At 37.0% G+C, this 24,834-nt stretch overlaps 1 protein-coding gene across 1 annotated transcript; it reads left to right on the top strand.

Moving 5' to 3' along the window:
- The first annotated feature begins 6,833 nt into the window (after positions 1–6,833).
- On the top strand, positions 6,834–12,660 carry LOC101163877 (C-type lectin domain family 4 member E). The gene is made up of 11 exons (XM_011480315.3): positions 6,834–7,112; positions 7,373–7,414; positions 7,794–7,844; positions 8,260–8,319; positions 8,431–8,496; positions 9,309–9,371; positions 10,592–10,654; positions 10,855–10,902; positions 11,786–11,910; positions 12,113–12,207; positions 12,299–12,660. The coding sequence occupies exons 1-11, from the start codon at positions 7,064–7,066 to the stop codon at positions 12,441–12,443; spliced, it is 807 nt and encodes a 268-aa protein (XP_011478617.1). The 5' UTR covers positions 6,834–7,063; the 3' UTR covers positions 12,444–12,660.
- The last annotated feature ends 12,174 nt before the right edge of the window (positions 12,661–24,834 follow it).

Below are 24,834 nucleotides of genomic sequence, written 5' to 3'. Positions count from 1 at the left end.
ACCGTGCGTTAACCCCGGGGTTACCAAGTCGAGCGTAATTACGCCTACTCATTTCTGGTCTTTTGGAACCGACATACCCAGAGTAAGCAAGTTCAGGCGGATTTCAGCCAGAGTTCAGGCTCAAAGTCAGGCTAGTTTAAACATGCTTCCTGGAATACCCCCCTGGAGAAAATCCACGGAAGCAGAGACCAGAGAGAGAACAGTATTCAACTTTCAGTTGAAATGATGAACAAACCTCAACCAATCAGGGCCTACTATAGCTGGTTCCTCATTGTGTTCCGTTTTTCTAACATTTTGTTAACTCGATCAAACATTCCGATTCATGAGTTTCTCTGTTATTTTCTGATGACTGTGCTTCAAATTCAGGAGAAAATTCCCTGAATCATTGTTCAAACTCAGGTACAAGTCATGAACAAACACAAGTACATTGCTGCAATGTGTTTTAATGTGTTACTAAATATTTGCTTGTGCTAAAAAAAAGAACACGTGTGTGTTTGTTCAGTATCCCCTGACTTCCAGGAAATTATGAGTCGATAACTCACAGTTGGAGAAAAGCAGTCGATAAACCAGCAAAGTAATCTATTCAAAATTTAGCTAAGTTTAATGTTTCTTTCAGTTTTTACATTTCAAAGCTTATAAGCTAGTCTGAAAAATTCTAAACATAATTAAATTACTTTCTTTTTATGAAATTTGATCTGAATGGCACAAATTTTAAGAAGACTGAAAAGGAATTAAATATTGTTTGAGATATTCTGAGTAACTGAGGTTGATACACTTGAAGATGTATAATAGCCAGTAAAGTTGACGTCGAGAAGATGGGGGAAGCCAGCACAGTTGCTGATATATTAGACAGTGGTGAGTCCTAAACGACAGCGGAGAATAAACATACTAAAAATTGTATGTAATAAACATTGTATGTATAAATCCATATTATAAGCAGGACGCTTGGTGGCCTAGTGTTAGGTTTTTTTGTCTTGAAGTCGTAGCCCGTTCTTCCATCTGTTCCTCTGTCCCTGCACTGATCCCTCATCCATTTGCGAGGAAACCTTCGACGAACAACTTTTCTCGTGTTGCACGCTGCTGAACTACTTTTAGCGCTCAAGTGACTGAAATACCAAAGATTTTCAAACATGATTGAAATTAATAAAGTTTGGCCTCAATTACAAAAGGGGTTTATTCAGACATACCTTTGGTTTGTCTGAAGATTAATAACCCCTCTTGTTAAAGTAAAATATGTCCAACACAAGAGGCCCTCAGCTCTCATCTGTCTGCCCAGCTGTTGGACAAGACAAGTTGGCAGTGGCGCCACCAGGGGGTGGCCAGGGGTGGCCGTGGCCACCCCTGTCCGACACCTGGCCACCCCAGTGGCCTCCCCACGGTCACGATAAGCTGATAAGCTGTGGTAGCATCAGTTGTGCGTTTCATCCCAAATGCACAGCCAGCAAGCGGGCAAGTCGCTCTGATCACCTAAATCGGCCCACACCCCCTCCCCTCCCTGTTGTCTTTGAGTGCGCAGACATCTAAAGACGTGCCGCTAGACGCAGAACACGAATACAACGCGGGGTTCACTTCCGCGTTCGAACCCTCAGAACCGCCGAGCCGGTTAGACACAGGAGCCAGTATCAGTTGCTAAAGATGAACTTTCTTTATTACTTTTTCCTTAAGTCCAAAACGGCGACTGAAGTGCGCGTGTACGCGCTCCACACACTCACACGCGCTCTCCCCCCTCTCTTCCTGCCTGCATCGCGTGAGCACCGGTTTCAGCACAAATGCAAGCACGCACACATGCGCGCGCACGCGCGCATACAGGCACACAATCACACATCCCAAAACACTACATTTCTTTTCATGCCTGTTACCTATTTTCTATGGGGTCTTTCAACAATCTGTTTACTGTTCTTTAGATCACCTGATCTTTATTGTGTGCAAATAATTGGTGCAAATACGCCACATCATTAACAGTGGTGGATGTGCCATTACTTTTTAAAAATACGTAAAAAAGGATGTCCCTGTCACATGCGCCTCTCATTTCATGGCACTATTGGTTGTTGTGTTACAGCAACATTTTGATGTGTTTTTGTCCTGTTTCCACATAGTTACATATAGACATTAGTTGATGCTTGTGTAAGTCAATTTTCAGAGAATGAAGAGAAATTCAACATATATTCTTATTTTAAGAAGAAAAGTACATCAGAAGGAAGGAAAGCGATTGTAGGGGAACAATAGAGGAGTAGTGAGGAGGAAGAAGATGAGACAGAGCAGCATGATCCTCAGCTAGCATGAATGCCAGAAGACAATGAGGAAGACAAAGATGAGACGGCATCAGATGAGGGACAGTCAGCATCATTGGTCAGAGAAGCAAGGCAGAACTCAGCAAAAGGGGCTCCACCTGTTCCTGTACCAACTGGTGAAGTTAGAATTATGTTGCCCTATTAATAAAACTGTTTTATGTTTATTAGCCTGAAAAGAAATGTCTACAGAAATAATTAATAATTACCATGGAAGGGTATTGTTATTTTTATTTCAGAACAACTGATTTCAATTTTTGTTCATTATAGATTTATCCCAGTCAAAAGTCGAACACCCCAAGCAGACAGACCTAAGCATGAAATAGAAACAAAACAAATAAAAATATATCAGTATAGTAGTATCTACTAATGCAGTGTTTTTCAACCAGTGTGGTCAGGTGTGCCGTGGGAGATGCCCTCATTAACTGATCTAAAAACATTTACCATCTCCAGGATTTCAGCTCTGTGTTCATCCAAACAAACCCTGATAAAACACTGAGAAGTTAGGAATATGAGAGATCGTAAAATACTTTTTTCTTAGTGTTTATTTGATTCTATTAAAGACATTTTGATAAGAATGACGGTACCGCGATTTAACTCCAGTATTAACTGTTTTCTGAAATGTCCCGCCCCTTTTACTGTCTCCACCAATCATTCTTGGAGGCTTAATCACATGTCCTCAGTCTGACCAATCAGAAGTGGTTAAAGTTTTCACACCCTTGATTCGATTAAGCTCATAAAGTCTCTCAGTTCTAACAAAAATACCAGCCAAAGCTCGTCTTTAGCGGTGTAGCTTTCCACAGAATCCGGTGTCAGAACGTTGAACAAGTGAACAAAACAAAGAAGCTCAGAGGCGCTAGTCTGTCTGCCATCACTACATCTCCCATGATGCATTGGGTTAAAGTGACAGCATCTCGGCGCACAATGGGCCTCTCCTCTTAACGTCTTGAAACAACAACAAACACACATCAAACGTTTTTTAAATCTTCTAACTTAACTCTTATTCCATCTTTTAGAAAAACAGCTGCAACTTCCATCTTTTTCTACCACAATTATCACAAAAATGCATGTGAGATTGTGGAGGGGCTGCAGATCATACAGACAGGATTTTTGTCAAGGTTAAAGTGTGCCGTGGCTCAAAAAGGTTGAAAAACACTGATCTGATGATATCTACTAGAATCTATAGTAGTATCTACTAAAAGTTAATGTTCTACAAAGTATCAGTAGGCATTTAACTTTCTGTTGGTTTTCTAAAGGTTGTTTTACTACGTTTAGTACAATGAATTTTAAAAATATGGGTCAGGGTTTTTGTTTGCCACCCCAAGATTTAATGTGGCCCCCTACCGGCCACCCCCATGAACAATTTCTGGAGGCGCCACTGCAAGTTGGAAAAAAAAAAAAAAACGAAAAAAAAAAAAACAGATTCCTGTCGATTTTTGAAAAAAAAAAAATTTCAGAATAGAAGATCGTTCAAATTTAGTCGTTTTTCCTCCCCTTACCAAACTTTATAACTCAAGTGATCATAGGTGCAACTGAGAGAATCCATCCAACCATCCATTCATCCATCCATCCATCCATCCGCAGCCGTTTAAAAAAAGATGTCCAGACTTCCATCTCTGGGGCTAAAAAGACCTTTTAAATAAAAGATTATTGAAACTTAAAAGAAATGAAAAATAACCAGGTATAATTAATTTTTTCTTCTGCGACCTGGTGCCAATTGATCCATGGGCCGGTACCGGTCCACAGCCCGGGGGTTGGACACCACTGCCCTAAGTGACTGTTAAAACATCTCAGCTACAAGTCATAATGGGTATACATGGGTATCCATGGGTTCCGGGTTATAGCACAGAGGCTGACGGCGGCTATACAACTATATTCAAATGACTTAAAACGTTGATTTTACTCCAAAAAAGAGAGCTGACCATGGCCCTGAAGAAAAACAAGGACTACGGAGACCTTAAAAAGATTCTTGATAGAGTTGAATCTTGTTGTCAATGCATTAAATTGGAAGGTCATTAATGAAAATTATAAATAAATGGGTACCAAGTGAGGAACCTTGTGTGTGGTGGAACGAGCAGTAGAAGGCAAGGACAGCAAACAATTTTATCAAAAATATTTACATTTATTTTTCAAAATGTGTAAATGGGCAAAAATGGGCCCTTAAAAGAGGTCAAAGTAACAAAATTAACTCAAGCTTTAAATGTGACAGAAGACAACTGAACAGACAAACCAACATAATTGAACTGACCTCCCTAATTGCAAACACAAGGGAACATATATAGTGGCTGATCAAACCAACTAGACACACAAGGGGGAACTAAAAAAGACTAAGACAAAATACAGAGAACAAACTAAACTAATGTCCAACATGGGATAAATTAACATACACAATGAATGAAACTGAGGACCAACAAAATTGGAACTAAAGTAAAGAAACACAAAAAGAGATCCTTGTCCACTGGGTGATGGTTCAGACCAATTAGCTGCCTGCTGAATATAAGGCCTCTGCTGACTGGCATGCGTTGTTGTGTCAGGCCTGACTTGATGGTTCCAGCAGCAGATGTCAGCAGCAGCAACAATGGTTCCCTTTAGCACTGGTAACTCAAAGCATAACATCAAATTAATAAAGCAAATTTTAATAAAGTAAACTGAAACATGTTAATAAATTTTATGATCAAATGTGTATTATTTTTGAAAAAGAAATGTTAAGTATATGCAAAAAAATAAAGTGAACAGATATATGTAGGGTGTGGTGCAGGAAGTTACTGCCCTGATGGTGTGGCAGCGTAGGCAGCGATTACATTGTGGAACAGATTTGTCTATCCTTGTAAAATTGGAATAGCTGCCTTTAAAAAACCCACACTGCTGAAGATAAAAAATGTATGAGTAGAACCAAAAGAGAGAGGATCTATCAAAGCGAATAGAATGAGGTTTTTCCAATAACAGATCAATCTACCATGTCAAAAGCTTTGGTAAGGTCAATAAATAAGACACCAGTAAACATGTCATCTAAATGAGAGAAAATATCAGACACTTTAACAAGGCTAAAGTAGTAGAAAAATGCTTTTTAAAACCACATTGGAATGGAGATAAAATATTAATTGACATCATAGACATCATAGAACTCATCATCACATAATAACCAGGTATAATTAATTATTTCTTCTGCGACCCGGTGCCAATTGATCCACGGGCCCGTACCGGTCCGCAGCTCGGGGGTTGGACACCATTACCCTAAATGACAGTTGAAACATCTAAGCTACAAGTCATAATGGGTATGCATGGGTATGCATGGGTTCCGGTTCCAGGTTACAGCATGGACCAGTTGGGCTGATGGCGGCTATACAACTATATTCAAATGACTTAAAAAGTTGATTTTTCTCCAAAAAAGACAGCTGACCATGGCCCCTAAGAAAAACCAGGACTACGAAGACCTTAAAAAGATTCTTGATGATATCAAAGCTACGTTGTATCCCTTTATGGAACAAGTGACCGCCAAGCTAACTGAGTGTGTTACTCAACACAATGCAAAGTCAATAAAAACGGAGACGATTCAGTTTGTTCTAATGTGTTACTAAATATTTGCTTCTGCTAGACAGAAGAACACGTGTGTGTTTGTTGAGTTTTTTGTTGCATCTCCTGACTTCTAGAATATTATGAGTTGGGAACTCGCAGTTAGAGAAAAGCAGCTGATAATTGTGGGTTAAATTTAACATTTCATTCTATTTAAATTTTTTAGAGCATAAAAATAAAAATATCTAAATATTTACCATAAATACATTACAGGTTTTTATTAAATATTTATTTAGATTTTTTTTTAAAGGAATTAAAATCTTACATTTCCTGCTCTTGTGGCAAAGACTTCTTATTACAGTGGAGAAACACCGAAGCAGAAGAAAACCTGCAGTTAGAAGTGGAAAAGCCCCAGAAAATGACAGCAGAGAATCATGGAGGACCCAAAAGAGACGGATATCTCCAGCTTGGACCTGGAACCGTGTTGTCAGAGACTGAAGAAAAAAGATCCCAAAAGCTAAATGTCAAGCAAGAAAGAAAATAAACCTGACCAAAGTCAAAATGTGGAACTCTCAAAGCTTCTAACCTGCTCACAGATGTCTGTTTAAGTTTGTTTGTTTCTTGTTCTCTCATTGCTGCAGTGATAAACTCATCTCTATGGTTGGATAACAGCTGTTAGACGATTTTAAATGTCTTATTTTCCTTTCAAAAGATGATTCCAGTACAAAGATTCAGGGCAGATCTGAAGACAAAAAGGGTCAACCTGGTATTACAACAGTGTTTGTAATAAAATGATAGATGAATGTCTTTAATACAAAATGTGTCTTTATTGCAGCATTAGTCTGCAATTTTTACTTTCTTAATCCAGAGTCATGACTAATATTTAATCATTTGTGTGCTTCCTTGTGGAGTTTTGTGTCAGAATACTTGAGGATATTTCTGTTTTATGTACTTAGGTTGTGTGTTTTTCCATTTAAAACGGTAATATGATCATCAGAATGTCCTGTAATATAAACTGGCTTCCATGACTTGAGGTCATTTTAATTTCTTCTGCTTTATTTGCTTCATTTGAGGATCCGGGTTCTGTCTTTTGGAAGAAAGCCAAAACTAAACCAAGGGGTTAGACACATGTTTATGCATATGCTGATGATGCCATCCTGTTTGTTCAGGTTTTGCATAAATAAGGCCCCATGATGAGCTCCTTCTGCACTTCTTCTTCTTGGTGTTTGTTGCTTTGCAGCATCAGGTGAACATCTGGGACCATGATTAAACCACGATGGATGATCCTCGTCTGCTTTTCCCTGATCTCAGGTACCACACAGCTGTTCATGGAGTCATTGATTCTCCTGAGTTAAAGAAAATAATTTAACTATTGATGAATATTTACAGTTGGAATGTATTTAACTTCTAACTATTGAAACATGCATTTAGGTTGAATTCCATGATTCTATTTTAAGTTATTTTTAAAGATATTCAGTTTCCTTGTTTATGTATTAATAATGTTAAATCTGCTAAATCTGTTCAATCACTTTCCTTCAAAGTTCACTAACTTGTTGTTTTTTGCTTCTTAGTCTTTGGGACAGGAGAGAGTTTGACAATTAAATCATCTAACAGTGAGTGTAACTGAATTCATGCTGGTCTAAATCTTCACTGCATCAACAGATGTCATAAATGATGTTTCTATTGATGATTCTATAGCTAGAAGGTTCAAATCTGGCAAAAGCAATAACTGAAGGACTTTTCTGAAGAACCAAACTGTCTCCACTAAGAAGGTTAACACACAGAGTCTGGTTCTCTAGTTTATATGTATAAAATTGTAAAACTACAAATGAAAAAAAATACTTTTATTGGTTGTTTTACTGTTTTCTGAGCTTTAGTTTAAGAAAATTCCTAAATTCTAGTTTGTAATAACTACGTTCAACAAACAAATAATTTCTTTAAGCTGTGAATGATGCTGTGCTTTAGAACTTATTCATATTTTATTTTCTACAGTTTTGGCACCAAGTTCTGCAGCAATTGCTGAGATGAACAAAGCGATCGCCAGTAAGTTGGAAGATTTTTTATTGTTTTTTTTTAATTGTTCACGTGATTCTCAATTGATCCTTTTTTTAATTTTGTCACTGCACACCAAATAAATATTATAGTTTTAAATGTGCTTAGTTTTAAAACTATCAATTCTTTGTAATCAATAAAACAGCTTTTTCCATTTTTATCACGAATTTCATGTAAAATAATTTATATATATTTATATTTTAGATTTTTAATTGTATTATTATATTACATATTTTCCAAAATAAAGTGAAAAAGCAAAGAATGTTAATATCGTTCAAGCAGGAATCATATCAGGGTTTTTTTCTTGATAATTGCTGCAGATGAAATAAAGAATGATGAAGAAAATCTGACTAAAAAGAAAAAATGAACACTTCATTGTTGTAATTATTATTATTTTTTTTTTCAGATCTGAATGCCACCTTTAAAAAGATCGTAGCTCAAAGAGGGAGAATCTCATGTCCCTGCAGTGAGTAGAAATAAGAAACTTAATTTAAATGTTATCAATTCCGCAATAAGAATAAGATCTGCTTTATTAAAGAAAAATAAAAAAATAAACAACTGACTGGTCTTTTTTCAGATGCGTATACCCTCCAAGCTTGTAACAACCAAAAAGATATTCTAAACCGAGGACTGATTTCATGTGGTAAGTATTAAACCATAACAATTTGTTAATTTAGTCAAAGTTTTGATGTTGATGGTTTGCTTTAATGAGCAAATGAGAACAATCCGAAGAGCCATGCTGCAAAAAAAATACGAAATACACATAATTTTATGTTAATTAGTTTTTGATCAAAAAAAAAAGTCCAGTGATTTTTTTTTTGGGTTATTCTTAACAAATTAATTGATCGGAATGCAACATTAGGTTATAACAAATAAAAGGCGGGTAAAGGCGGAGTTTAGCCTTGAGAGGTTGCAGCTCTGCTGTTGGGGAAAAATTAAATATTCCTTTTTTAGAATTCTATTTTGTGTCTTAACAGGAGCTTAAATTAAACAAAAACTGTAACACATGTCAACACTTGGAACACTTAAACTGCTAAACCAAATATTGGAGCATATTGAAAAAAACATGACTGGAAAAACATTGATTATGTAATACTCATCCAAAGCAAGAAGCAAAAGAAGCAAAACTGTCATTGCTTTTTACTATTCTACTATTGTATTGATATGATCAAAAGAAAAGGCAAAAATGTGTGCAGGCATCAGGAAAATGAAATAAATGATTCTTGAATGAACTGGGGATTCAACATTTCTCTGTAAATGAAAGTTAAAAAATATGAACGAACTGCTGCAGCCAAGAAAGAAAGGCTGTTTATTACAGCTTTTGGCAGAGCAAACATCTCTAGTGACCAGTTTTGTAGAAGTCTTCTTTTACTCTTTATTGTTCCTGAAACTCTTCCTTCAGATCAAAAACTATATTTACCTTTGTTAATAAAAATATTTTTCTTTTTCCCAAAGGTTCACAGCTGAGCTCAGCGAATGCCCAGAGAAGCTCACTGCAGCAACAAGTGAATGACCTCAGTAAGTATGAGAAAGTCAGGATCCTGTGTTCAGTGAATTGATAGATTTAGGCACAAACAGTAAAATGACTCTTTAATGAACTGCTATTTCAACATTTCCATGTAAATGCAGTTCAAAAATATGTGGGCCAACTGTTGCAGTTTTTTTTTTAAACTTATCCTGTCCAACAGCTGGGTAAACAGATGAGAGCTGAAGGCCTCTTGTGTTGGACATATTTTACTTTTACAACAGAGGTTATAAATATTCTGACAAATTAGAGGTATGTCTGAATAAACCCCTTTTGTAATCGAGGCCAAACTTTATTTATTAGAAAATCTTTGGTGTTGGACCGGACGGAAAAGGAAAGAAGGGAAGAAGAGAGAGGGGATGTTAGAGAGAGGGGGGGTAGGAGGGTGATTATAGAAGGGGGGGGGGGGTAAAACCATGAAGCAGCATAAAGCAACAAGTTTCTGGATGGTTATACTCATTTCGAGGAGGTGCAGATGTCATACAAGACTGAAAGGGGCTGGGCCTGTCCACACACACACTCAAATGTTATAAACGCACCTGTTGGCTCCACAGATGTTCACATGTCAGCATGTACACAATACAAATAATGTTCACACATGCATAACTATGCCTTCAAACCAACTAGTGTGAAATATTTCATTCAATCACGTAAAAAATTAGTGCAAAGGTGAGCTAACACCTGTGCTCTAGTGAGTGATGGAATGTAAAAAAGAAGGAGGGAGAGTGCCCAGTCATCCCCACAACAAGACCCCCGCCGCAGCGGCAGCCAGAACCCCCCCAATACCCGCAAGGCAGCAGATGGAGAACAACAGCCCCCAGGTGATCACATCCGCCACCCAGGCCAGGGCTAGCAGGGGGCCCCAGAAGTCAGGGAGACATGGGGGGGACAGAGAGTGCAAGCTAGGACCCCCTAAGGGTGACCCGCCCCACGCTCCAGGCAGCCACCCGTCTGGCCCCTGGTTGGTCCAGGAAGGAGCCAGGCAGGTGCCAGCCACCCCCGCCCAGGAGGAGGACACCCAGGGGAAGAGGGGGTCCACAAGAGGTGTTGTAAATGTGGCCCGACCAAGCAGCTTTTAGCAGAACAAACATCTCATGACCAGTTTTGGACAACAAAAAAACTCTTCTTTTACTCTTTATTGTTCTTAAAACTCTTCCTTCAGATCAAAAACGTATTTACTATTGTAATTGAAAATCTTTCAATTTTCCCACAGACTCACAGCTGAGGTCAGAGATTGCCCAGAGAAGCTCACTGCAGCATGAAGTGAATGTCCTCAGTAAGTGTGAGAAAGTCAGGATGAGTTCATATAATTGTATAGATTTTGGCAAAAACAGTAAAATAAATGAACAAATAATTGATTTGGTTAATGCATGGATTATTTAAAAACCTTGAAAAATGTTGTCATCTACAAACTTTAAATAAAAAAAAAGAATATCTTTGATCATCTAGACAAAACGTTTTTTTTTAACTCCACAGGGTCCCAGTGTCGTAGATCATGGGACGGGGGTCCACATTATCCTATTGGTAAGTGGGAGACAGTCGTTGAATAAAGCCATTGAAAATATTCAACTCTTTCAGTATAGCTTTTTAAACATTTTACTTTGAAAATAATTAAAAAAATATTACAATTGTTTATAGTCGTGAATATCATTAGATGTAAGCATTAAAGGAAAAATTAATATTCAAAATGATGATTTGGACTGTATCATGTCTCATAAGCTGTTAATAAAAATTCAGACAATCTGATTTAATTTCATTCAATTATTTAAAATGGAAGCGATCTCTAGATGTTTTCGTCTGGAATTGTGTTGTTCAAGTAAAGAGCTTGAACTGTCGTTAGTTCATTGATCATTTCCTGACTGATGTAGAATCAATATTTTCATAGGGAGACATTCATCCCAGCTGTCCTGCATGTTTTCCATGCTCTCCCTCCTTATGCACACCTGATGCATAATTTTTGCCTCATAAGCAGACGCCTGACAATGACAGTCATCAAAGGAAGTTGTATTTGATCAGGGTTGGATTAAAAAAAGCAGGACATGATGATGAATAGGGATTGGTGTTTTCTGCAGTATTGTTTGTTTTCATGTACAGCACCTCGAGCTGTTTTTTTTGTTTTTGTTTTTTTTTTACATGAAAGGTGCTATATAAATAAGATTTATTTGAATTTGATCCCGAGGACCAGGGTTGGAAAATATTGTTTTAGAGGAAATAAAGAAAACTACAGTAGAATCAAGAAGAAGTGGAGGATCTCATGATATGAAACTGACTGAGTGTTTTAAGATCTACAAGAAACTGTCCTAAAAGCTGGTAAATCTGACTTTTACTGTTGTTACTTTCTTGTTTGTTTTAATTCTTTTTTTGGCATAATTTGAGATTCTTTTTGAACTTGAAATCTTTCCTCCAGGATGGACATATTTCCGTGGAAGTATTTATTACGTCTCTACAACCACTGCTAACTGGCCGGCCAGCAGAAACTACTGTTTGTCAAAGGGAGCAGACCTGGTGGTCATCAATGATGCTGATGAAAACGTGAGAACACAAATGTTTGAGTTAGAACTCTGCTCACCATTTCCCTCTGATTTATATGGAAATACTTGATTACAAAATGCTTTTAATAAATGGAAGAAAACGAGATCCAACAAAAAACAGTAGTTTATAATGAAACACTGAAACTGAAACAACTCTGAAACTTTATTTCTAAACTAATAACTCAAATGTCTTCATAACAAAGAATTTCGTCAGAGGATTTAACCGCAAGGCCTGGATTGGTCTGTACAAATCAGGATACGCCTGGAGATGGGTGGATGGAAGTATCCTATCTCCTAGGTATATGCATTTTGATTATTTAAAATTGATCATTAAATACAAGAAATCAGTGTTTAAAAGAATCATATTTTGTTTGTGATTGTGTTTTCAGTGTCAGCTATTGGGCTCCAAGAGAACCTAACAATCTTAGAAACCGGGAAGATCGTGTGGAACTGAAGTTCTACAACCAAGTCAGGAGCTGGAATGATGAACCGTGGACCACTAGTAACTTCTGGATCTGTGAAAAGAAAGTTTAGTGGAAACACTGGAAACTTTCTGATCATTCAGTAACTATAGCTTGATGTTTGCTGAGGTTTAAACCTTGATGCAGATCATCTGCTGTCCTTTCTGCTTTACTTTTCAGACATAATGAAAACATATTAATCTGTGGGTATAATGGGGTTGATTAAGGAATTTAATCTTTTACTGCTACTGCATACTTTTCTGTGGCTCAATAAAGCATCGCAAAATGAATTCAGTGTGTTCTGAATATCTAATGTAATTATTACCTAATGAGCAGATTGTTAGAATCAGGGTCTATTGAGAGAACATCATCCAAAAACTCCCCGTCAGAATGGAAACTTGAATGAAAACAAAGTGGGTGTCAGAGATGAGATAGATGGAGTCTGCTTGTTGTCATCTTCAGTCACATGAAATCCTCTGTGACCCCAATGACCTTCATGTCAGCTCTTTAAGGCCATTTCACACTGCTGCTACGTACAATTTTAATATTTTCCACGTACAAAATTTCGGTCTTTTGTGATACATGCATGAAATACGTCATGAGTGTCAAACTCGATTTGGTTCAGGAGCCGCATTCAATCAGTCTGACCTCAACTGGGCTGTACCAGCAATGTAAAAGCAAAATAACCTATGGTTAGCTTTTTCTCTGTGGCTTTGATTTGTTTTGTTTTTCTCAATTGGAAAAATCGCCTCAACCAACATGGTAGCCTAGTCACTTATTATTACACATTCATTCACAGAGGCCAATGGATCGAGAGAAAAAAATTGGTTTATTCAATTTCATACAGACTGATTATTTTACATCTGACACTGAAGCAATCCTTATAACAGACTCAAGAGGGGCTACAGAAAAAAAATGGGTAACGCTTTCTTTTACAGTACAGTACTTACAGTGTACTTAAGTGGTATTTACATGGTACTTATAGTGTAACTACTGGGTACTTTCAGGGTACTTACATGGTACTTTTTGTGTCTACTCTGTACTTACATGGTACTTACTGTGTATTTATATGGTACTATTTGGTTCATACCTATGTGGTACATACTGGGTATTGATAATATTCTTACTGGGTATTTACATGTTGTGCAAAGGTGTCTTTTATGGTACTTACCACATGTAAGAACAAGGTAAGTACAAATAAAGTACCTTGACCTTTAGGTCTGCACTCACTGCATGTTTCATGGTATTTACCATGATTTACCACAGAAACTACCCCTTAAGTACACTGAAACTGTAACTGTAAAATAAAGTCAGCCCTATTTCCACTCAACTACATGGTACTTTCATTACTAAATACCGGGTATGTTCACTTGAATATTACTTGGTACTTACCCCTTAAGTACAATGAAACTGTAACTGTAAAAGAAAGTCAGCCCTATTTCCACTCTATTACATGGTACTTTCAGTAGTAAATGCTGGGTATGTACACGTATTACCTTCCCGTACAGTGTACATGAACACACTTGGTCTTCTGACCTCACCACATGAAACAATGCTAACTTGTTGGTAAGGGTAAAGTAACTACATTGTAAAAACATATTCTGGCCTGATTACTTCTTGTAACATGAGACAAGTTTAAAGAGAAACAAGACAGCAGTGAAAACAACAATCTTTAATATGATACGTGTCTGCAGCATACATAGTGTCATCACAATAAAATATGTTTTAAGTACAAAACAGTACAAAGGAGAATTCTAAAAAACACATTATTACCGTTATTATATTATAACGGTGCAGGACTTCTTCAGGGTTTGTAACTGCAAGAAAATTCACAATATGAGCTCAAATGAACATAAAAAGCATAACAACTTTAATGAAATACAAAATATATTTTACTTATTTAATCATTTCTGTAATGAGTTTGATAAATCTCTATGAATTTTGTATCGCTTTGACTGTAATGCTTGAAATTAATCAAGTATCCTCATTTAAAAACATGATAATAAATTATTCAAAACTTAACTTTTTTTAAATATTGTTCTAAAAATGAACTTGTTTTAATATATATTATACAATGTCAGGAAAATATGTAAAACAACAAGGCAAAATATTTACTTTTAATACTAAAAACACCCCAAGTATGTGTTTTTGTTAAGTAGGTCGGGGCAGGTAAAGTTGCAAATTCCCAGCGCACTTGAATGCAGCACAACTACCCCCAAAGTGAACGTGCAGATTAATCCAGAGAGCCTCGAGGCGCGCGCAACAGTTTGAATTTCTCTTCATCTGGCAGGTAAGCCAGTGTTTTTGTTTTTTTAAAATATTGGATAAATTACATGTAAATATTTAAACTGATCAAACTTTATAAAGAAGCTAACCTCGTGATTTCAAGCCACTATCTCTGTGTTTGAAACGTGACGTAAGAGCATGTCTACCTTACTGCAATAATTTCAGTTATTTCATGTATACATTTTCAAAGTTTGTAATGAAAATCTACTAATATTGTTGTTACTTACCAGGAGAGTGGCACCTGTAAAACAAGCACGTAGCCTAAATGATAAAGTCTGTGGTTCTGTGCTCGTTTGACTGAGAGCACGTCTTTCTGGGAAAATCAAAGAAAGGCGTTTATTTAAAATAATGATGACGTACTTCCATATTTTTACCGCTTTAGATCAGCTATGGTGAAGAAGACATCCCAGACGAATCCGTGAAGCCACAGGAGGGTAAGCAAAAGTAAGTTAAATCCTACAGGTGGACATATTATTTACATTAATGAAGAGTTTAACTGCCTTTTCCCCATTTTCTTTTCTTTCTGCGTTTTTATTTTATTTTTATTTATTTATTTATTATCAAATATGATAGAGACAACAATAACACCCAACAGTAAATGTAACTGTTTGCAAATTAAAACATATTTTTGTGAGTAACTGTGTTGAATTTGAAATTGCCTATTTATTTCTTTTTCCTTTTCTTTTACACTGCCATGTTTTTCATGCTAATGCAAATTGTAGGTGCGAATAATATTTATAAAGAAGAAATACACACAGCAATTGCCAATTAAAACATTGCTTTTGTCATTCTTTGTCTAAACAAATTAGATTTTCTTATGGCAATTTTGATTTTTTTTCTTTGATTTCTTTTTTGTTGTTCTTGTTTATGTAACTAAAATATAAAGTTGTGAATAATTTATTGTCATGTTCATAAATGAGGATAATTGATTAATTTCAAGCATTACAGTCAAAGTGATAAAGAATTCACAGAAATGTATCAAACTCATTACAGAAATGATTAAATAAGTAAAATATATTTTGTATTTCATCAAAGTCGTTATGCTTTTTATGTTCATTTGAGCTCATATTGTGAATTTTCTTGCAGTTACAAACCCTGAAGAAGTCCTGCACCGTTACCAAACTCTATGGAAGCGATTATGTAGCATAAATAAAAAGCAAAGTCAAAACCAGAAATGCTTTTTCATTTTCAAAATGAAAAAGCATTTTTTGACTCAAAAATATAATGAAAAAGCAATCCACCAAAATGCTTTTTCATTTCCTTCCTCAACACAGCTTATTCTATCACTTAATTAAAATTAAAATGAAAATGGTATTTGACATTTCATTTTCAAGACGTTCTCTGGTAAATGTGTAGCATAATTCATGTAGAAATGTCTAATTTGACATTCAAAATGGATTAATAGAAATGCTTTTTAATTTTCAAAATGAAGCTGCATTTTTTGACTCAATATTAAAAAGAAAAAGCAATACTTCAAAATGCTTTATCATTTTATACTTCAACCCAGCTTTTTCTGTCACTTAATTAAAATGATAAATAAAATGGTATTTGACATTTCATTTTCAAGACGTTCTCTGGTAAATGTGTACCAAAATTCATTTAGAAATGTCTAATTTGACAATTAAAATGGATTAACAGAAATGTTTTTTAATTTTCAAAATGTAGCTGCATTTTTTGACTCAAAATTAAAAAGAAAAAGCAATATTTCAAAATGCTTTTTCATTTTATACTTAAAACTGCTTATTCTGTGTCATAATTAAAACGAAAATGCAAAGAGGGGATTGCATTTGCATTTTAACATCCACCCCGCGCACCTTGTCGCAATATTCATTTCTTAAATGCAATAGCAGAGGGGAGGCGGGGCGATGACGTCACTGCTCTCTCCGTGTGTCCGGCTGCTGACCGACGCACACACACGCACCAGGAGCAGACTGTGTTAGCGGCAGAGAAGACGGCTTTGAGTTGGTTGTGAACTTCTGATGAGTTTCCACAGCTTCTCAGGACTAAGTAGCTTCATGTCCGCCTTCTGCGGTCCTCCTCCGGACGCACCGCGGACAAGCTTTGTTCTGCGGACCGCCAGCTGCCTTCGCACAGCGGAGCGCGAAGCTCCCGACATCGCTGAAGGCGGAAATGCTGCTGCGATCTGAGAAACCATCATATGAATTTGTGTTTCCAGTGGTGTCCAGAACAAAATAAAGACTCATGTAATTCCCACATATTTACACATTTATCTGCAACTTCGCGGTGAATTTACTGTTTGATGACAGCTGGAGCTCCATCAATAGACAGCAGATTTCTCCATGCTAAACGTTGCTGGTTGGACAAAAAACACTAACTCAGCGCGAAGCTGCAGGAGACTATCTTGATAATGTGCTTTTATTATTGTCATGATTATTATTAAGGGCCTGCTCTGTTCGATCATATGTTTTTAAATCCGTGCGGTCAGACGACGCTGAAGAAGTTGGGTTGCGATTCACAGCTTGAGCTTCTGATTCGCGAGGGAGATAAAGGAACATTCTGCTGCATTTTTCACATTAAGATTACGTAAAACCGGGTCCTGTTCAAAAACCGCTGGACCTGGCCTGCTCAAACCTGGATTCCTGGATCTTAATAAATCAAACAGCAAATTCACCGCGAAGCTGCAAATAAATGTGTAAATATGTGGGAATTACATGAGTCTTTATTTTGTTCTGGACACCACTGGAAACACAAATTCATATGATGGTTTCTCAGATCGCAGCAGCATTTCCGCCTTCAGCGATGTCGGGAGCTTAGCGCTCCGCTGTGCGAAGGCAGCTGGCGGTCTGCAGAACAAAGCTTGTCCGCGGTGCGTCCGGAGGAGGACCGCAGAAGGCAGACATGCAGCTATGTATTCCTGAGAAGCTGTGGAAACTCATCAGAAGTTCACAACCATCACAAAACTCTCGTCTCTGCCGCTAACACAGTATGCTCTTGGTGCGTGTGTGTGCGTCGGTCAGCAGCCGGACACACGGAGAAAGCAGTGACGTCATCGCCCCGCCTCCCCTCTGCTAATGCTTTTTCGAAATGAATATTGTGACTAGGTGCGCGGGGTGGATGTTAAAATGCAAATGCAATCCCCTCTTTGCATTTTCGTTTTAATTATGACACAGAATAAGCGGTTTTAGGTATAAAATGAAAAAGCATTTTGAAATATTGCTTTTTCTTTTTAATTTTGAGTCAAAAGATGCAGCTACATTTTGAAAATTAAAAAGCATTTCTGTTAATCCATTTTAATTGTCAAATTAGACATTTCTAAATGAATTTTGGTACACATTTACCATGGACCTTTTTGAAAATGAAATGTCAAATACCATTTTATTTATCATTTTAATTAAGTGACAGAATAAGCTGTGTTGAAGTATAAAATGATAAAGCATTTTGAAGTATTGCTTTTTCTTTTTAATTTTGAGTCAAAAAATGCAGCTTCATTTTGAAAATTAAAAAGCATTTCTATTAATCAATTTTAATTGTCAAATCAGACATTTCTAAATGAATTATGCTACATATTTACCAGAGAACGTCTTGAAAATGAAATGTCAAATACCATTTTCTTTTTAATTTTAATTAAGTGATAGAATAAGCTGTGTTGAGGAAGGAAATGAAAAAGCATTTTGGTGGATTGCTTTTTCATTATATTTTTGAGTCAAAAAATGCTTTTTCATTTTGAAAATGAAAAAGCATTTCTGGTTTTGACTTTGCTTTTTATTTATGCTACAGAATCGCTTCCATAAAACTCTGCTGAAAGAATTTTGATGGACAAAAAGCACGACCCTCAGGCCAATAGTGTGTTTTTTTAGAATTCTCCTTTGTACTGTTTTGTACTTAAAACCTATTTCATTGTGATGACACTTTTTATGCTGCAGACATGTTTCATATTAAAGATTGTTGTTTTCACTGCTGTCTTGTTTCTCTTTAAACTTGCCTCATGTTACAAGAAGTAATCAGGCCAGAATATGTTTTTACAATGTAGTTACTTTACCCTTACCAACAGGTTAGCATTGTCTCATTTGGTGAGGTCAGAAAGACCAAGTGTGTTCATGTACACTGTATAGGAAGGTAATACGTGTACATACCCAGCATTTACTACTGAAAGTACCATGTAATAGAGTGGAAATAGGGCTGACTTTCTTTTACAGTCCAGTTTCAGTGTACTTAAGGGGTAAGTACCAAGTAATATTCAAGTGAACATACCCAGTATTTAGTAATGAAAGTACCATGTACTTGAGTGGAAATAGGGCTGACTTTCTTTTACAGTACAGTTTCAGTGTACTTAAGGGGTAGTTTCTGTGGTAAATCATGGTAAATACCATGAAACGTGCAGCGAGTGCAGACCTAAAGGTCAAGGTACTTTATTTGTACTTACCTTGTTCTTACATGTGGTAAGTACCATAAAAGACACCTTTGCACAACATGTAAGTACCCAGTAAGAATATTATAAATACCCAGTATGTACCACATAGGTATGAACCAAATAGTACCATATAAATACACAGTAAGTACCATGTAAGTACAGAGTAGACACAAAAAGTACCATGTAAGTACCCAGTAAAGTCCCATAGAAAGTACCATGTAAACACACTGTAAGTACCCAGTAAATTCCATAAAAAGTACCATGTAAGTACCCTGAAAGTACCCAGTAGTTACACTATAAGTACTATGTAAATACCACTTAAGTACATTGTAAGTATTGTACTGTAAAAGAAAGTGTTACCTATTTTGGTTAAAGTCCTCAATAATGAGAAAAATGTTTGATCTTAAAAACATGATTTCCATTTATTAAAACTTTGTTGATAACGGTAGGATGAATAAATGTGGTCAGCCAAATCAGCCATAATTGTTTAGACCAGGGGTCTGCACCCTGAGGCTCCACAGCCACATGTGGCTCCTTGCCCCCTCCTCTGTGGTTCTCCGACAAAAAATAAAAATGTTTTCAATTCAAACAAATATCCTATTTTTGACGAATTTTTTTAAACCTGACAACGTACCACAAAAAATCAATTTGAGGTCAGTACTCACAATTTAGAGGTCCTATTTCATGACATCAACCTAGAGTCTGCAGCGTTTCTGCGTTTCTCCCATCCAAACTTTTGCAAAGATAGATGTGCATATTGTGCAATGAAAGCATTTTGCTGATCACCACTAGCTCCATTGAGAAAGTGGGCGTGTCTGTTAGCCTGGAGGCGGTTTTAGCTGCACAGGCTTTTCCTGGAAGACGCTGCTCCTCACTTATTATGACGTCACAATGTGAGGACCCTCTTATTGTGAATTGGGAGGGGCTGGTGCTCAGAGGGTTTCAGAGGAATGCTGAGAGATGCGTGAATGGATCAAAATACCGCTGTGGATTCGTTTTTTGTGAGGAATTAACATTATAATACACTTTAAAATTTTAAACCGTTAATATTGCATGATGTAGGCCCTTAAAGAAATACTGGCTGAGATGTACTTATATCGAACTACATAAATGCCAAAAATTGAAAGGGCGTAAAGACAACTAAGCGGGCGTATTTAGAAACTGAGTCAGTGAACCTTAAAGCCGTGATGGCGCAATTCTAACCAAGCGACCCCGTATTTTACAACTGAACGGCTGAAATCCTAACTGAGCGGTGTTCCTGCTCGGTCAATTCTCTTTTGCGCCCTCACCTGGATTTACGCTCAGTGTTAAGGGGGCGATTTTGTCACTTGGGGGCAGGAACCTTTCTGGTTGATCTGATTGGCTGAAATTTGCATGCCAAGCAGCGGGGCGGGACTTTAATTTTGGGGCTTTAATAGAAAAGGAACGGCGGCTGTAACGTGGATTAAAAGCATTAAAACGGTTAAAAAAATGCAGTTAATTTCACATGAGAAAACTTACAGCACAAAAAACCTGCTGCACTTCCTTACCTTAGTTTTGGGTCGTTGGTTAATGTTTTAATCCATGTTACATCAGCGGTTTTTTTTCTATGATTGCCTCCAACAGGGGGAGGCAAGTTTGACACAAAGAGCCGACATATCTAACTGTGATAGTCAACCACACCACACACTGACCTGCCAGACACACACAATTAAAGCCATGTTATTTCTCATAATCCTCTCCTCTCCTTACAAAACAACAGCACTGGATTAAACAGGGCCGTTTCAGTTTAGTGTTTTTTCTGTGTTTAACGTTAACACACATACCGGTGAAACGTGCATGCTGGTGTGTGTTTAAAAAAGGCAGCGAGCGCAAAACTGAGTTGGTTGTGATTTATTTTTTCAGTCAACCTTCAGCATTTATAATCCATCAAAGTCTTCATCTTCTGCATCTGGAACAGCTGGACTACATCTCTATCAGACACGCCGGCTTCCCTTTCCTCATCATCAGAGTCTGTCTCTTTGCTATGCGGCTCCTAAGAACAGTGACAGCAGACACCTCAGGCCAAGTTTAAGTCCTGCAGTCCCAAAGTGTGGCGTAACTCGCCGGTGCTGCATCCCGGTAAGGGGGGTGGATGGACAGCGTTTCATTGTCATCTGCTGGAAGTAGCAGCGCTGAGCCTCGAGTCGTTCTTCCAACAGGCCTTTCCTTTACCGCGGAAACACAGCAGCTGCTGCGTCTTCTTGTCGGAGTTGGTTTTCCAGCGTCCTCACTTCCGAACCATGGATTCATTATTTTAAATTCTCTGGCAGCTGAGGTTCGATAAGTTAGTAAGATCTCCACAGATTCAGACTTCCTGCTTCAAAAACTCTTCTGATCAACGTTCAAATATGTCAGCAAGTATCTAAACCCTTTCGTATTAACACAGAGAGTGAACCACAAATGCATTTCTGAAGAAAAAAGATCGTTTTTTGCCTTTTAATCAGAATTGTTCGCTTTAAGCTGTGAATGCAGACATACAGCAGCCAGCTGTCAAGGGACCGTCAACAAAGTGCAACCTCTGTGAACTGTGAAACACCACTGTGTAAAAATCAATAATCTTACAAAAAAAAAACATAAAATTATTATAAAGCATATTCTTGTTACAATACATATTTTGTAGGAAATTCCATCTTGATTTTATCTTGTTTCATATACTTTTTCAAATTTTAATAGATATGAATCATGACTAAAGTTATCAGTAACTTGACATGACCTTATTGTCATACTAAAATAAAGAATGTCAATAGTTCACTTTGTTTATTTAAAGGAATTTTTCATATTTACAAATGGATCAGATTTGGTCATAAATCCTGAATAGCTCTGAAGGTGCCAGAATTTTCTTTTGCATAATCTTTATTTTAGTAGGAAAATAAGGTCATGATTAGTCAGTACAGGAAGTTTTGTGTCAGTAACTACAGTATCTTCAAAGCTATTGAGCATTTTTGACCATATCTGATCAATATTTAAATATAAAAAATTCCTAACAATAAACAACATGAATTATGACATAATCTTTATTGCAGTAGGACAATAAGGTCATGATTAATCAGTACAGGAGGTTTGGTGACAGAAGCTTTAGTATCTTCAGAGCTATTGAGCATTTATTTTATGATTCATGTCTCTATTACATTTTTAAAACTATAGGCAATAAAATGGAGGTTTCTAACAAAATCTAGTATAATAAATAATAATGTAGCATGACTATGCTGACGAGTCTTCATTACCAGTTCATATAAATATAGACATTTATTCGCTTTTTGAAAGTTCACTGATTTTTACAGAATGGTGTTTCACAGAGGTGGCACGTTGTTGACGGTCCCTTGGCAGCCGGCTCGCTGCATGTGTGCATTTACACCTTGAGACGAACAATTCTGATTAAAAGGGAAAAAAAACGATCTTTTTTCTTCAGAAATTCGAAATGCGCACTTCATGTCAATTGGGGCAAATTGAAGGCTTAAAAGCCTGTTTACTTTAGATAATATATCCTATTTAAAACTGTATTGAGAATTACTACAGGAAACAGTGATGAAACGTTTTTAACAGATAAATTAGAGCACTTCATTGTAATACTATAATATATGAGATACGTCAAAAACATTGACAGTTAAAGAAAAAAAAAGAATATAATAGAGGCTGATATTTTATAAACTCCATCAAAACAATCGTTTCATCTCATTTATCATAATAGTTATAGGTTTTTTTTTATCACACACCATTAGACTTGTAGTTTAAATGAATTAAAATGCAAAAGAATATTAAATTAATAAATCTCAAAATCAATATATAGAACTCTTTGGTCCGTCCCTGAACTCAACATTTTTCCGGTTTGTTGTGTGATCGCCGCAACAGCGACACGGAACGGGAAAACCTATACACGGATCCAGAGAAATGTAAATAAAAGTAATCTAAAATCGCAACGTACCTTTTTACGAGATTTTCCACAGGAAAAAAAAGAGAAAGGCACGTCACGTGACCCACGTCAGCCCGCATATATGAATGGAAAAGATCAGACGCTTTCAGATCCTCTGAGGAAAAGTTGAACGTAACAAACAAACAAACAACTTCATGTCTGCAATATTATGAAAATAAAGGGGATATATACTGCTAGAAATGTTTTTAAAAATAAATTAGTCCCCATTCACCCATATTATAGCATTTTCTGCGGAAAAAAGAGAAACATATTAGTCACGTGACCCACGCGCACGTCTGCAGATATGAATGAAAGTTAACGTTATTCTCCAATGTAACAGAGCCTTTGAGAGAAAAAGTTAAACAAAACAAGCAAACTACAAACTGTATGTCCAAAGTGAAAGCATATTTTAAAAGAAAATTGTATATTTCTCACTAGAAATGTTGTCAAAATAAAAATTAGTCCTCAAAATATCTTGTTTTATGGGATATTCCACTGAAAAATGAACGAGCATCCGCCATGTTTTTTGTTCACGGCAGGCAAGACCTCCAAAGTCACGTGATCCCAAGAAGCCTCGTAGAAAATGAATAGGAAAATGAAACGTATCCGCCTCACAGTTTAGGGGGCGTTTTTGTAAAACTCTCACGCATTTCCATGTGGACAAATGTAGCTACTACACATTTTAGGATGTGACTGGGTTGGATTTAACATAATCAATAAATATACATACAGTATAAACTGAATATCTTTAGAAAGAACTTATAATACATTCATGGAATTCAACCCAAATTCAGGTTTCAATAGTTCAGGTTTACAAAAATTACAACACTTCCTAACTGTAAATGTTCAACAATAGTTTCATGATTTTCTTCAACTAAGGAGAAACAATGACTCCATGAACAGCTGTGTGGTACCTGAGATCAGGGAAAAGCAGAGGAGGATCATCCATCGTGGTGAAATCATGGTCCCAGATGTTCACCTGATGCTACAAAGCAACAAACACCAAGAAGAAGAAGTGCAGAAGGAGCTCATCATGGGGCCTTATTTATGCAAAACCTGAACAAACAGGATGGCATCATCAGCATGTGCATAAACATGTGTCTAACCCCTTTGTTTAGCTTTGGCTTTCTTCCAAAAGACAGAACCCGGATCCTAAAATGAATCAAATAAAGGAAAATCAATTATAATGACCTCAAGTCATGGAAGCCAGTTTATATCAGTACATCCTTATGATCATATTACCATTTTAGATAGAAAAACGCCCAATGTAAGTACATAAAAAAGAATTATCCTTAAATATTCTAACAGAAAACTCCACAAGGAAGCACACAAATGATTAAATATTAGTTATGTCTCTGGATTAGGAAAGTAAAAAGTGTAGACCAATGTTGCGCTAAAGACACGTGTTGTGATAACCCTCCCACGTCTCTTAGGCTGATTTGAGGATCAGGTAACTTTGCATGGGAAGTCTGCTGCTGCTCTCGGCCGCCGATTCTGCCGAGGACCATTTCAGCGAGGTAGATTCTCAGTCCTAAACCGGAGCCATTTTACCTCTTTATTTCATAAATGACTTTTTTTTTTTTTCCCCTCGCTGCCATTTTAGTTTTTCAAAAATCCAGTAAAATGACAGAAACCCAACTCGTCCCTCGCTCTCAGGCTGGAGAGATCGTGTAGGGGGGTGGGGGGGAGTTTGGGGTAGAGAAGAACGCAGAGCGTGGCGAGAGGGAACTCCCGGACTGCCTCGTCAACCTCTCAAAGTGGAAGTCGGAGCCTGATGTTCAGTCACTATCTGGACAGGTTGGTATCTGGCCGGACCCCCTCCCTACATGATCTCACAGCTGCAGCTTTGGGAGTGAGATTTCATCGGCTGTCTTC

Source organism: Oryzias latipes, chromosome 1 (assembly GCF_002234675.1).
Source record: "Oryzias latipes chromosome 1, ASM223467v1".
Classification (NCBI taxonomy): domain Eukaryota; kingdom Metazoa; phylum Chordata; class Actinopteri; order Beloniformes; family Adrianichthyidae; genus Oryzias; species Oryzias latipes.
Note: the sequence above shows the minus strand (reverse complement) of the source record. Positions and strands in the feature narration are given on the sequence as shown.

Bases quoted from the DNA above. Each gene is read 5' to 3' on its own strand.
- LOC101163877 (XM_011480315.3), top strand. From the start codon at position 7,064: ATGATTAAACCACGATGGATGATCCTCGTCTGCTTTTCCCTGATCTCA. The intron at 8,497-9,308 runs GTAAGTATTAAA...TTTTTCCCAAAG, and splicing joins CCGAGGACTGATTTCATGTG to GTTCACAGCTGAGCTCAGCG. The intron at 9,372-10,591 runs GTAAGTATGAGA...ATTTTCCCACAG, and splicing joins GCAACAAGTGAATGACCTCA to ACTCACAGCTGAGGTCAGAG.